This window comes from Mastomys coucha, unplaced genomic scaffold (genome assembly GCF_008632895.1).
Source record: "Mastomys coucha isolate ucsf_1 unplaced genomic scaffold, UCSF_Mcou_1 pScaffold22, whole genome shotgun sequence".
Classification (NCBI taxonomy): Eukaryota; Metazoa; Chordata; class Mammalia; order Rodentia; family Muridae; genus Mastomys; species Mastomys coucha.
Window position 1 is genome coordinate 175,988,941 of NW_022196905.1, and position 14,203 is coordinate 176,003,143.

At 43.1% G+C, this 14,203-nt stretch overlaps 1 protein-coding gene, 1 long non-coding RNA gene and 1 other non-coding gene across 3 annotated transcripts in view; all 3 read right to left on the bottom strand.

Moving 5' to 3' along the window:
- Window positions 1–4,509, bottom strand: part of Tnks (tankyrase) — a 159,981-nt gene extending 155,472 nt beyond the window's left edge. The window contains exon 1 of the mRNA XM_031339532.1: window positions 3,794–4,509. Within this exon, the coding sequence (XP_031195392.1) occupies window positions 3,794–4,442 (649 nt within the window). The 5' untranslated portion in view covers window positions 4,443–4,509. The remainder of the gene's footprint in view (window positions 1–3,793) is intronic.
- A 471-nt stretch (window positions 4,510–4,980) lies between these two features.
- Window positions 4,981–5,110, bottom strand: LOC116071740. Its single transcript, XR_004111115.1, has one exon. It is a non-coding gene; the product is annotated as a small nucleolar RNA SNORA42/SNORA80 family (small nucleolar RNA).
- A 3,071-nt stretch (window positions 5,111–8,181) lies between these two features.
- LOC116071334 lies at window positions 8,182–10,245 on the bottom strand. Its single transcript, XR_004110828.1, has 2 exons — window positions 10,164–10,245; window positions 8,182–8,482 (listed from the first exon to the last, which is right to left on the bottom strand). It is a non-coding gene; the product is annotated as an uncharacterized LOC116071334 (long non-coding RNA).
- Window positions 10,246–14,203: the final 3,958 nt, after the last annotated feature.

Genomic DNA, 14,203 nt, shown 5'->3' on the forward strand with positions numbered 1-14,203 from the left:
GGGAAGGGAAGGGAAGGGAAGGGAATGTGAAGGAAAAGGAAAGTAAATACTCTGAGGGCTACAAGGATGAATCAGTGGTTAGAAGTGTCTGCTACTTTTCCAGAGGACCCAAGTTGGTTCCCCTGTCACCCTTTACTTCACACAGCTCACAACCACCTGCAAGTCCAGCCTGAGGGGATCCAGACATACTCACACCCCACACATACCCACATATAAATACATATAAACACATAAGCTTAAAAACTAAAATTAAGCTTTAGAAATAAATACTAAATACTGAGATATCAAAACTGTTGGAACTCTCAAAAGAAAATGTCACCTGAACTCTTCTGTAAAAAGAAATTTCACGGGCACTGGTGGCACATGCCTTTAACCCCAGCACTTGGGAGGCAGAGGCAGACAGCTTTCTGAGTTCGAGGCCAGCCTGGTCTACAGAGTTAGTTCCAGGACAGCCAGGGCTATACTGAGAAACCCTGTCTCAAAAAACCAAAATAAAAAAATTTCACCAAAATTGTACCAGTTTATTAGTAAAAATACATCACTACTAGGAAATAAATTAAGATAATTCCACTTTAAATTGGTACTTAAAAAGCTCTCTGGTGAACCAGTGTAGTGCACACCCAGAATGCCAGTGCTCCAGAGGCAGAGCCATGAAGACTTCTGTGAGTTCCTGGACAGCCTGGTCTAAATAGCCAGGGCAGACAGGGTTGCATAGCAAAGCCCTGTTCTCAAAAACAACCTACATTAAACAATCTGTTTTAAAGGGAAGATTTCCCATCTGCTCCAAACCCAGAATCAACAGCCTCTTCCACATACTCCAGAAGATACTATAACACACTCCTACAGGTCACACTCTGAGGTTTGGTTATTATTCATTAAACTTCCTCAATACACAGTAAGCTCTATAAAGTTAAGAATTATCTGCCACCCCAAAGTTTTGCCAGAATTTAACACATTAGGAACTATTACTAACTATAATTTTTAAAAATTTCCATCTAAGACATTTGCCTATTACTTATCCTTAAAAAAGCTATTCCAAGCCGGGCGGTGGGGGCACACGCCTTTAATCCCAGCACTTGGGAGGCAGAGGCAGGCAAATTTGAGTTCAAAGCCAGCCTGATCTACAAAAAAAAGCTATTCCAGGATAAACAATGACTATAATAACAGTCAACTAACAAGAACCTTTAGCTACTCAGCCTACAGCTAATGGAAACTAGACTTAAGTGTTAATGTTATACAAACAAATGTGAAAGTGTAGGTTAACTAGAGAATGTTTTTCACTGTGCAGAATTTCATAATTATCATTTTGTCTATTTTCTACAAATGAGCTAAAGAACTGAGAGATAAAGGGAAAGCAAAGCTAATCAGGGTTAGATCCTCCTAAAAGTCACTGCATAAGGCTGTTTCCTGCCTGCAGTCTAAATGTGAGGACACAAACTCCAGGAAAGATCCTAAGCAATCTGTGGTGAAGAGAAGCCATGACGGGAAACAAGCCCTCTTCGGTGTGGACCAATGCTAAATGAGTAAAGTGATACAGAAATAGATGTAAATAGCATGCTGGCAGTTAGACATTTCTGAGACAACATATTACTCAGATTTGGAAAAGTAAACAGTCTTAGATGATTTATTACATCAGACTTAGACCTTTCATTTAGCCTAAAGAAAAAAGAAATTGTATAGTGGCACATGCCTGAAATCCCAGGGTTTGGAGCTGAGGCAGAAGAACCCTGAGCCTGGCCAGACCTGTCTCAAGAGACAGAGGAAATGAGAATTAGGAAAGAAAGAAAAGCAAAACAAGAAAAAAGAAATGCTATGTCATATAAAATAAGCAAGAGCCTTGACTTTTCATCTGCTCCGATGAAAGCTGACTGACTTATTAGCCAGTTCATCACACTCAATAATTACTGTCTAAACATGCAGCATAGATCCAGTAATCTGACAATTACTAATGGCCATCACACCACTGATCACCGTCCATTAATGAGTCACACACACCATGTGCTAAAAGTTAAGTGGAAGATTACACAAACACACACACAAGGGAGTGTGGTTTCTACTCAGTCAAAGTTCTGATTAAATTGCAACAATATAAACTCTAAGCAATGGCTAAAATTAAAACAAACAAACCTAATAGCTATCCTTTTCCATGATCCCCAGACTACTACTTTCTCCCCCAAACACCAGGTAACTTAGCAACTGTGCACTGCAATTACAAACCCAAGTATAGACTATAGCTTAAGCACTAAATCAAACTGCTGACTCAACATCAATGTTTCATTACTTTGCTTGTGAAATAGACTCACTTAAACATGTGTGCCTCACTTTATCATCTGTAAAATGATGCAGAATCGCACTGCCTGCCAGGTTATAGAAAAAAATACATATATAAAGTTCTAAGCTTAAGCTTACAGAACTGAAGGAGTAACATCCACTGAAATGTACAGCAAGAGGAGCTGGAGGTGTATGTAGCCCAGTGATAGAGTGCTCACCCAGCAAAAGCAAAGTCCTGGTTGGTGTTCGACAGCATCTCAAGACAGAAAAGGTGCTGGAGAGATGCTCTAAAGTTAATTAAGCACTGATTACCCTTCCAGAGTAGCCGAGCACCCACGCTGGGTGACCCACAACTACCTGTAACTCCAGCTCCAGGAAACTGCCCTCTTGTCCCTACACAGACACACAAACAAACACACACCTGGCAAATATACACATGCACTCGTGAGAAAAAAAAAATTTTTTTAAGAAAAACTAACATTTAAAAGCAGAATCTTTGATACTTTATTTTAAAGTGTCTTTGAATTTTGTATCTTTCTGTCCTATTTGAATTTATAATAAATGTGTAAGTACACACTTCAAAGGTAATGTTTTAAAGTATATAACCTAATTATCTTTATTTAAAAGAAAATCAACCAAAAGTACCGAGGCAGTGAGACTGTGGCCCTTTTGGTTTTATTCTACATTTCTGTGTTTTATAAAAATAGTCTGTGTTTCTAAAAGAAAACAACTACTTACTCAGAAAGGGGGAGGGGCAAAAAAAAAGTAAAGTTCAGCATTTAGAAATAAGTGCCTATGTGGAGAGTTTTTCCGCCAGAGACTTCTTCCTAAATCCTCGCTCAAACAACCTATCATCTTTGTCTCTAAGAAAATGAGCTAGCTGAGACAAGGTAAATACACAATGGACCTCAAAGCTGCTCTCTCGCCCCTTATCATAAGGCACACAATACCCTTATCACTGCTGTCTCCAGCTAGCAGGCAGCAGTCTCTCCAGATGGTCGACTTCTTAGAAAAGGTGGCGTTTCACAAACCCCATTGTCTTTCGTTGTGTTACTTAAGAACGTGAGAGATTCTTAAACACTTGTTGACACACCGTCCACTTCTTTTTGGCCCAGACTGTCCGCCCTCAAGGGACAAAACCGTGTGGTAAAAACAAAAGTAACTGGCACACGAACGACAAAGCTGTTCCTAAACGAAGCTACTCAAATCCAACTTGTCTCAGGCACACTCTGAACTGGAAAAGTTTTAAGCATGCCCACGTCCAGGGTTGACCACTGCACAGAGTTTGACTAAGTTGAAGTACCACTCCTACTCCTGCAAACGCCAAGGAGTGAATTCACACCTCGCCCCCCTTTCTAAGCCCCCACCACCCAGGCACTAAACTTCAGTTCTCGGGGTGAGGTGAAAAATAACCACCACCAAGTCGCCCCGAGTTGCCCCACTACAACCTGTAACTTTTTTTTTGTCCGATCACCCTCCCTCCGCTCCAAGACCCGTAAAACACAGTTCTAAAGTGTCAGACCTGCTGCGAAGTGCAGGGGAGAAGACTTTCGGCCGGCCATGTCCTTTGCATTCACGTTCGCGGCGTCCACCAACCTCTTTACCCGGGACACGTCCCCATTTCGACAGGCCTCCAGCAGCTCCCGCAGGGCCCCACTCACGGCTGGGACCCCCGGGCCGAGGCCCGCCGCCCCCGGTCCCAAAGTTGCTGTGGAGCCAACTCCGGCCGCCTCGGGACTCTCCGCTAAGCTCGAGCCAGGGGAGGACGGGGAGGAAGACGAAGACGAAGTCGGGGAAGAAGTGGACGACGCGGAGTTGTTGCCGCCGCCGCCGCCGCCGGCTGGGCTGGGAGCGACCCCGACGGCGGCGGAAGCTGCCGGGACTGCGGCCGTAGCAGCCACCGTGCAGACGGCGCCGTCCACCGGGTCCGGAGATCGCGGCCTATCGGGCGGGTCCCGGCTGCCATCCCCCTCCGGCAGCGACAGGCCGTGCCGCGGGGAGGCGAAGGGCGCCAGGCCGCCGGCCGTGGGCGAGGCAGGGGTGGGTCCAGGAGCCAGGCCGGGGCTGAGCGGCGGGGGAGGTGGCGGTGGCGGAGCCGAAGCCCCTGGGGCGGGCTGGAGCTGTTGCTGATGATGGTGGTGATGATGCTGAGAGCGACGCGACGCCGCCATCTTCCCACTCCCCCGTACTGTCACTGCGGCAACGGCGCCACCGCCCGCCCTCACTTCCGGATTCTAGACCAATCAGGATCCAACAGACCCGGAGATGATTCTTGCCGAAGTGGGTGGAGTCCGAGAGAAAAGGGAAGTATTGGAAGCTCAGAGAACAACCAGCCTGGGGGCGTGGCCTAGTAGTCGAGAGACTGGCTTTTGTGACGCCCTGGCGGGCTGGCTAGGCAGATTTGAAAGTTACGGCGAGCCACTACCTGTCTGAGAAACTTCTGCCTGCCTTCACTTTCTGCGGGATTGCTTTGGACTGCTTCAGTCTTTCTTCAGCTGCCCGTCAGTCTGCGGTGTCTCGCTTCAGAAGAAGCTATGAAAGTGTAACTCGGTGCAAACATCTATCAAACGCCCTCGCCCGAAAATGGAATTAATAGTACCCACCTCACCAAATTGTTTGCAGGGATGAAGTGAGCTAATGCATGCAAAACACTCTGAAGAATACATCACGATAATTAGCACATTGGGAATATTCTTTTTTTTTTTTTTCCACTGTGTGACCCACTTCAGTGCCAGCAGCCTACAGGCACGGAGGCCGGGCAATGGTTAAGAGCCACAGTTTGCTCTAACATGGGACACTATGAGAGGCCCATGGGAGGGAATATTCTTAAAAGCCATGTTGGATCTCTCTACACCTTACTATCTTTTGTTTTGTTTTGTTTTGTTGAGTTTTTTTGTTTTTCGAGACAGGGTTTCTCTGTGTAGCCCTGGCTGTCTACGGAACTCACTCTGTAGACCAGACTGGCCTCGAACTCAGAAATCTGGCTGCTTCTGCCTCCCAAGTGCTGGAATCAAAGGCATGCGCCATCACTGCCCGGCACACCTTACTATCTTTTTGGTCTTATTCTGATTCAGGACAGGAGAGAAGGAGAAGGATACTTTATTCTCTTAGAGTGCGTTTGTACTTAAAAATACTGGAAAAAGAATCCATACACATACACACTGTCAATAGCTCAGTCTGAGAGTTAGATTATTAAAAATATACCCTAATACTGACCACATCTGGGACATAGCTCCAAATTATCTGAACTACATTATCTTTTTCTGTCAGCTTATAAAGGAAGAAAACACAAAATCACAGTGAGGTCATACACAGGTGCAGGAAGTTCTGCCAGGTGATCAGCTCTGACTTAAGCCATTTTTGACGTAGCAGTTCCTATTGACCTTTAATGTGATGGGCCCTAGATAAAGCTTTGTGGAATTCCTTAAGATTAACAAGCCTCAGGACATACAGAACATAACAGGGGATGTGACCAGCATGACCCTTCTCTGAGTCAAACTATTTTTCTGTGTCAAAGGCTGGCAGACATATTACAGCAACAATATGAAATAGCTGGCAGGCATGGAACAAAATGGCTGCAACTATGCTGGGGGGAAGCAGGGCGGGCCACACACCGCTAGGTTTGTCTGTTCAGAGTTAAATCTGACTAAGGGTGCCTTGAGAGGCACGCAAGACTCTGTGGCATTGGGAGTATACAAACCTAACTAGACAGACTAAAATGGGACAGGTGCAAGCAATGGGGAGCAGGGAAAGCACCAGATGAGAATCTCAGAGACTGGGCAGACCACCTGACCGGAGAGAGAAGCTCAAACTCTCGAGTGACTGACTGGCTTTTTTGTTTTGCTTTGCTGGCTGGGAGCTGACAGGTAAATCAGTTCTCTAAAATGTTATTCCTGTCCTCTCAGATTACAGACACTCTGAATAGAGCAGTTCAAGAATTCATCCTGTCTCTGCTCCTTGGTATTTGTGGCAATTAGCTGCACAAATTCTCATAGTCTAGTGAGAGTTTTCCCTGTAAATTTTCTCATTCTGTATATTAGTTGGGGTTCTCTAGAGTCACAGAACTTATGGAATGTCTATCTATATAAGAGAATTTATTGTAATGACTTACAGTCTGCAGTCCAACTAACTCAACAGTGGGCAGCTGTGAATGGGAAGTCCAAAAATCTAGTAGTTGCTCAGTTCCACAAGGCTAGTTGTTTCAGCTAGTCTTCTGTTTAAACTGGACTCGTGAAGAAGTATGAGCCAATGGGTATGCTGGCAGGTAAGTGCAAGCATGCAAAGAAGAGTGGGTCTTCTTTCTTCTAGTGTCCGTATGTAGGCTTCAGCAGACAGTGTAGCCCAGATGTGTGTACCACCACGACTGGATTTGGAACTCATAGTCCCAAGCTGCCCTTGAACTCAGATCTCCTTGCCTCAGTCTCCTGGGATTAAAGCAACCTTTGTCTGGGCCTAAGCTTTCCATAGCCGATGTGCCTCAAGATCTGGATCAAAAGTGTGTGTCATCCCATACCTGAAGCTTGTGTCTTCCACCATCAAGATCTGGATCACAGGTGAGCCCTCCATTTCTGGATTGTAGTTCATTCCAGATGTAGTCAAGTTGATAACCAGGAATAGCCATCATTCAAAGTGTGACTTTGTTGTTTTAAATGGTGATTCTGATTGTTGTGATTGAAATTCAAGCTTTGTCAGTTCCTGGCTGAGTATATGTAAGCAGGCTATTTAACCATTCTGCCAATATCCTTTCTGCAAGACCTACACATTTGATTAAATGTTAATTAAAATTAAGATTTTTTTCTTATTCTATCTTTATACTTTTATTTCTCATCTTAATTTTTAACTAATTATGAAAATGGGGTTTTTTTTCTTTTTTCTTTTTTAGTTTGGCTCTTTCCCCCTTCATTCCTTTCTACTTCCCTCTCCCCTCCTAAACTAAGATAAAAAATGTGATTTCTATCTTCAGTGCACCATCAAAGTGCCATTTTCTACAGTTATTTTTTCTCTATCTGTCCTGTTACTATAGTTTTGTGTGGCATGAGAAGATGTGCCCAAGAATGGGATAATCTCAATGAGGTCCCCACTTCATACCAATTGTTCATTACTCAAGTAGGCATTGTGGAAGCAAATAGTAACAGCATTATTCCAATAGAGCAGACACCTGGAGAGTCTTCAAGAAAAATCGATGTGCATCAAGCAGAATACTAAGCCAATGGTTGCTTCAGGTGTTCATTATTAAATATAATTAGCATGATATTCATATTCCCATTTCAATGAATTGAGTAAATGTTGGCATATCAGCTAAATACCATAAAATCAGGAACATGAGTGGCATTTGGTTTTCATTGAAACTAGGACTACAGGTTACAAGTCTAACATTATTCTGTATCTTATACATTTGTGCCCTTTTCCACAGTGACATTTGACAAAGGGTAAGGCAATATTAGAGAACACAGTGAAACTAAAATCTGGCCACAACATGTGCATGAACAAATGGTATTATATATGACTATTCATAAATTTATAAATCCTGGTACAGTTCAAGGAATACATAAGTATCTTAAACAAAAATTTCAATGGACAAAACTTAAATTTACAGTGAACCCCCAAAAATGTATTTTTGTGAACTATGAAGGTGGTTATTATTGCTCTGCCTTAAATTTCATATCTTATCCAGAATCCAAAAAAAGTGGGCAACCTCCCACCCCCAAAAAATTGTACCCAAAGCATTTCTGAGCAGTGGAATCCATCCATAATCCAACTTGTAGAAAGGCATGCCCACTGTTTTTACAGTGCTGTTTGGATGAATGAAGCAAGAACTCAGTACTTTGGCCACTCTTTGGATGCTCTAGATTTCTGCAACAGAAATTCATTGTGAGTTGGTTACTATCAACCTCGAGGTATATCAAGCCCCAGTTACTGAAGGTTCTGTGTTTATTTTCCAATCAATGACCACACAGGTTTCTCATAAGGAAAGCAGAGCAAAAGATAGAACTCCATTTGTTATCACAATCATCAACAGCAATGAAATAAGTTCTCTTTCCATCATTAAAATTTGGAAAATTCTTATGGTGACGACAGAGCAGAGTTGCTAAGTCAGCACTATTGTCTTGAATCTTCTTGTCGTGGAGCAGAGGCTAGCATTCCGGAGTGGAGGTGAATTACCACAGTATTTCAGATAGCTACAACTTGCCTTCAGCCCCTTGAGTGTTCTCTGAAAGGGAAGCATAAACAATGTCTCATCTGGTCCCCTGATGGCCATTTACCCATAGATTGCAGAAAGAAGTAAAGGTCAAACTATTTTAAAATGCATCTATTTTGTCTGCTTATCAGAACAAAATAAAGAAGAATATCTCTGCTGGATAGAGTAAAAAGACTGAATTGCCTGAAATTGATCGCAATACATTCTGAAAAAGCAGTCAATCAATTGGAAATAGCTTTTTTCATCCTCAGTGGAGAAGCAGTAAAAGTGCTTAACATTAAGTATTTATAAAGTTTATGGGCTCAGAAGGACTAATGTTGAGCTTTAGACTCGAAAAGGAGTTATCACTCCCTAATCTGTGGTTACACAGTTCCTTGTGGGTATGATAAAGCATGCTGTACCAAAAAAAGGAAAAGCCTAGAGTCAAACAAACATGGCTTTCAATTGGATCTCTAGCAATTATTAGTCAGCTAGCCTTGGTAGATATGTTTCAGCCTAAAAATCTGACTTCACAGAGCTTTGGCATGAGGATTAGAAGGCCTAACTGTTTTGTAAGTTGTACTGGCTGGTTTTGTGTGTCAACTTGACACAGGCTGGAGTTATGACAGAGAAGGGAGCTTCAGTTGGGGAAGTGCCTCCATGAGATCCAGCTGTGGGGCATTTTCTCAATTAGTGATAAAGGAGGTAGGGCTCCTTTGTGGGTGGTGCCATCCCTGGGCTGGAAGTCTTGGGTTCTATAAAAGAGCAGGCTGAGCAAGCCAGGAGAAGCAAGCCAGCAAGGAACATCTCTCCATGGCCTCTGCATCAGCGCCTGCTTTCTGACCTGCTTGAGTTCCAGTCCTGACTTCCTCTGGTGATCAATAGTCATATGGAAGTGTAAGCTGCATAAACCCTTTCCTCCCCAACGTGCTTCATGGTCATGATGTTTGTGCAGGAATAGACACCCTAAGACATAAGTGTCCCTTGATGGTCATGATGTTTGTGCAGGAATAGACACCCTTAGACATAAAAGTGTTCCTTGAATGTTAGTGCAGTTCCCTTCTGGAGGCACACATAAAACCTTAACAGGAAGTATAACCACTATGAACTTTCTCCTCTCAACTTCTTTTATGGCAGAGAAGACAGTTGGGAACAAATAACTACCATTTAGCACATAACAGAATTCTTAAAGAAATATTGATTTGTTTCCTTGTTTGATTATTTCAGGATTCTTATAAGTCCCTCTGATCTCCAAAAAATGAGAATCACAGTAAAGTAGCATCATATCATTTTTCACAAATATTTACACAAAAATCATGTCCAGTTGACTTAAAAGTATAAGCATACAGCACTCGCCTGGGCTATACTATTGTCACAAGAAAAAAAAAATCTGCTAACTGGAAAAAAAAAAAAACAACAACTTCATTTCTGGAATGTGTCCTAATATCTAGGTTTTCTCCCTGGTAATTACATACGCTCTCTTTGAAGGTTATACCATTTGGCATGGGTTCCATATTTCAGTCTCAGTCAAACTTGGTTTGATTATTCTATCCATGCATTGCCAATTGATCTGAATCCAGCTGAGAGTTCCCTAGTAGCATTTCAGATCTACCCAGTCCAGTTATTCTTTGCAGTTCTGTATAATGCTTCCTTGCCAAATCCTCCAGTACAAGGCAGAGCTAATCATACCAAATATACAGTACCATTTTCTCACCTTAGTCTTAGAAAAGATTCTTAGACCAGAAATGCCCATGGTACCACTGGCTCAGATTTCTCTATAAATGCGTTACTACATTCTCTTAGCTAAAGTTCCAACCAGAAATCTATGAGTCATAACAACAAAGGGGTCAATAGTTACCATGGCAGCCGTCTTACTAAATGAATTGTATCAGATGAGAGTTTGTTTAAAACAGAAATTTTGTTTTGAGATAGGAACATGACAATAATTCAAAGGGGATTTAGCAAACTTTCAGTTGCTTTATAAGATGACTTCTTACATACCAGGGTCAGTTGGATGTTATAGAGGTTAAGACTGTGGATTCCATATGTCAAATGCTTGGGTGTGAATTCTGACTTTGTTACTATTTAGGATTAATGCATTTGCTACCCCATATTTTTGGAGGGGTATGAGTGGAGACCAGAGGACGACATCAGGTGTCATTCCCCAGGTGTCATCCATCCAGTCTTTGATTGAAAGACAGGATCTTATTGGCCCAGAACTTGCCAAATAGACCAAGCTGACCAACCAGTGGGTCCCAGGGATCTGCCCTTTTCTTTCTCCTTAACTCTGAGATTAAAAATGCATGCCACCACACCTTGCCTCCCCTGCTCCCTTTTAATGAGAATCAAGCTTGCAGGAGAAGCATTATGCTAAATGAACTGTATGCCCAGACTCTGCCGCCTGGTTTTAACAGAGATGGCCAATAGCTTGTTTGTTCTATTTAAGAAATGATAAGTTTTTACACTAAATGTATTCCTTTCCTTATAAACATTTTTCTCAGAAGTAATTCGAATGCACATGTATACTCCATTAAAGACTACCTCATGCCAAATGTACATATGTATCTGTTATCCCTAGAAGTCTTCAGCATATTTAGAAAAATCCCCAAACATTCTGGAATGCATTGGAAAAGAATGCATGTTGCTGGGCTCTTTTTGGCCCTGGTTTGGGCCTTGAGGACAAACTGAGCCTGGCTCGAGTTTTGTAAACTGTCTCAGTCATTTCCGTACTGGAGTGGCTCAACACAACTTGCTTAAGCCTGCCTTTGCCTAGCTCCTGCTGATGTAGAGTAACTTTGTTGGCTCTGTCAATCATCCCATACTCCTCGTCAACTTTCCCCTCCCCCTTCGTCATCTCACCTCAGCAGAAAACTCCGCCTCCGCTCTCAGCCCTTTATAAAGAAAAGATTGATACATAAAAAAACGAGCTCCTGCTTTGACAGACTCCCAGCTGGGGTGGTTATTCTCCAGAGGCAGGAGATCCGAGCCGTGACACTCACCATCCCGCTCAGCCCCTAGAAGGCTCAGCTGGACTCTCCCTCTTGCCTGGTTCTGCCTGGTTCTGTCGGCCTGCCCGACAGCATGTGAAATGGCATAATGGTATCTGCACCTTCAGAGATAACCAGTCAGAATAGAGTGATACAACTGCAAATCAATAGACGTGGAGATGGAACCAGAAAACCCAAACTGCCCTATTAGAGCACTGAGACATCCATCAAACCAAGATGATTATTTGTTCCCATTGCAAACCTAGCAAATCTAACTAGACAGAGAAATAAGGAAGGAGACATGCAGGAGATGACAGAGGAACAGCAGCCATGAGTCTAAGAGACAAGAGACATTCCTAAAGTCCAGAATGATTGACTGCCTTTATTTGACCATGCTAACACCAGGTGAAGGCTGGAGTGAAGACCAGCAGGAGCCAGAATTTATGAATGAAAGTTTGAGCAATGAGAGGCATTTCCCATTTCAGTTGCACCTCTCACCCACTGTTGTCTTATGATTCTTACTTGGTTTCTGCCCTAGATTTTTTTTCGGGGGTGGGGGTGGGGGGAGGTGAGGTGGGGTGCGGTTCGAGACAGGGTTTCTCTGTGTAGCCCTGGCTGTCCTGGAACTCACTCTGTAGACCAGGCTGGCCTCAAACTCAGAAATCCACTTGCCTCTGCCTCCCAAGTGCTGGGATCAAAGGCATGCGCCACCACTGCCCGGCTGATTGCTTTCTGTTGCTATGATAAAACAGCTTGGCCCAAAGCAGCTTGGAGAAGAAAGGGATTACTTCATTTACAGCTCACAATCCATCAGGAAGAGATGTCAGGGCAGGAACTCCAGGCAGGGACATGGATTCAAGAACTGATAACTGCTTGTGTCTCGTGGCTTGCTTCGCTTGCTTCTTTAGACCACCCAGGATCATCTGCCGAGGAATGGCACTGTCTATAGTGGGGAGGGCCCTGGGCCCTCCCACATCCATTTTTGATCAAGAACGTGATCTACAGACAAGCATAGAGTCTATCTGATGGGGACAATCCTTCAATTAACGTACCCTCTTCCCAGACGATTCTAGCTTGTGTCAAGTTAACAAAAAAAACCTAACCAGCCCTGCTTCTTGATAGAAGTCAATGAATGAAAATTGAGTTAAGTGGCAATGTGTACAATATCTTGTATCTCCTCCTTCATTTAAGTTTTTCATTTGTTTGGTTTTTTTTTGTTTTGTTTTGTTTTGTTTTTGTAAATCTATCTGTACAATGGGCAATTAGCAGTTACTATAGCTTTTGGCTTTATACTAACTTCTTAAATGAAACAACCTCTAATCAATCCTTCAGGCTATAAGGAGCAAAGGAGAACCCTCAGCCTGGAAGTAAGTGGGTTTCTTTCTAAAGATTCTGCCCCAGGACTGAGAAAAAACAAAATCACTGTAGTATAGGATTAGGGTTTAGAGCCAAGAATTCTAGAGGAAAACAAAAACAAAAAACCAACAACCACCTCCACAACAACAACAAACCCTCAACGATCAAAGGCTCCAGTCGCACTGTTTAGAGCTAACTCTATTGGCTCTGGTGTTTGAGGGTTTAACCTCACCCCTCCTCATTCTGTAGCACAATGCCAAGCCAGTGTTTGAGGTGAGGCCCAGCTCTTTTCTGCAGAGCATTTTCTCCAACTCTACAAAGTTGTCCTTTGATGTTCACATGTGTATCATGATGTTTACACACATGCATCAAATATACACGTTTTTAAAAAAATGTTTTATAAGAGTGAAGAATCAAGTGTGGCATAGTTGGGGTTGACCTACGGGACTGGGTAGGTAGAGTGATCCATTTGTTAGGTAGCGAATAATTGAGAGCAGAAGATCAAGAATTTGTTTTCGAATATTCCAAGTTTAGGGTTGCCCATTACACATACTCTGGGTGCACATAAGGGCCTGGACTTCAAGAAAGAGTTCAGACTAAAGATGTAAACTGCAGATCCATTAGCATATCAAACGCTTCTAAAAGCAGAAGCTTGATAAGCTCATCAAATAAACAACTCTATAGCTAGAGAAGATACCCAAAGTCTGACCGGGAGACGTTTTTTAGTGCACTGCTGGGAAGAAGTGGCCAGAGGGACACAGAGTAAAACAGTAGAGTACAATGTTCTGGAAACCAGTGAAGAAATGGATTCAAGGACTGTGACAGGGTAATTACTGATCCCTGTTCCTTATTGCTCGAGGTCAGCCTTGTGACCTCATTGTCCTCTGGAGAAAAGTGTGATCACTAGCTCTGTAACTTTAGACTCAAAGTCATGATCTTCTGTTCCTGGGTGCAGGGAACCATGGAATTGACCTGGCCTGCCTGCCTAGAGAGGCATGTGTCATAGGTTTTTCAGGTTAGAATCCATGACACAATGTGTTCCTGAGAGACTGATGCAGTCCCTCAGGCAGTGGAGTGTTCAGAAAGATCTGTGTTTCTATGTTCACTCAGAAGTCATGGAAACATGGAAGCTCGACAGAACAATTGGTCTTAGACACTATTCTTGTGTACCCTGTATGGCTCGAGAACATCATTCGCAACTACGACTGTATGGATCCTGGCAATTGCCATTGTACTGTTTCTGATAAGGGTATAAATGTCTGATTGCTCTCAATAAAATTGTCATAGCCTCAGTCTTGCTCCCAACTGGACTGGATAAATTTCTCTGGGTAATATCAGGCAACCTTAGCCCAGTAAGTGCAGCTGCCTCCGGTGGACTTTCATCTGATCAAAGCCAGCTCAGAGTCTGGAC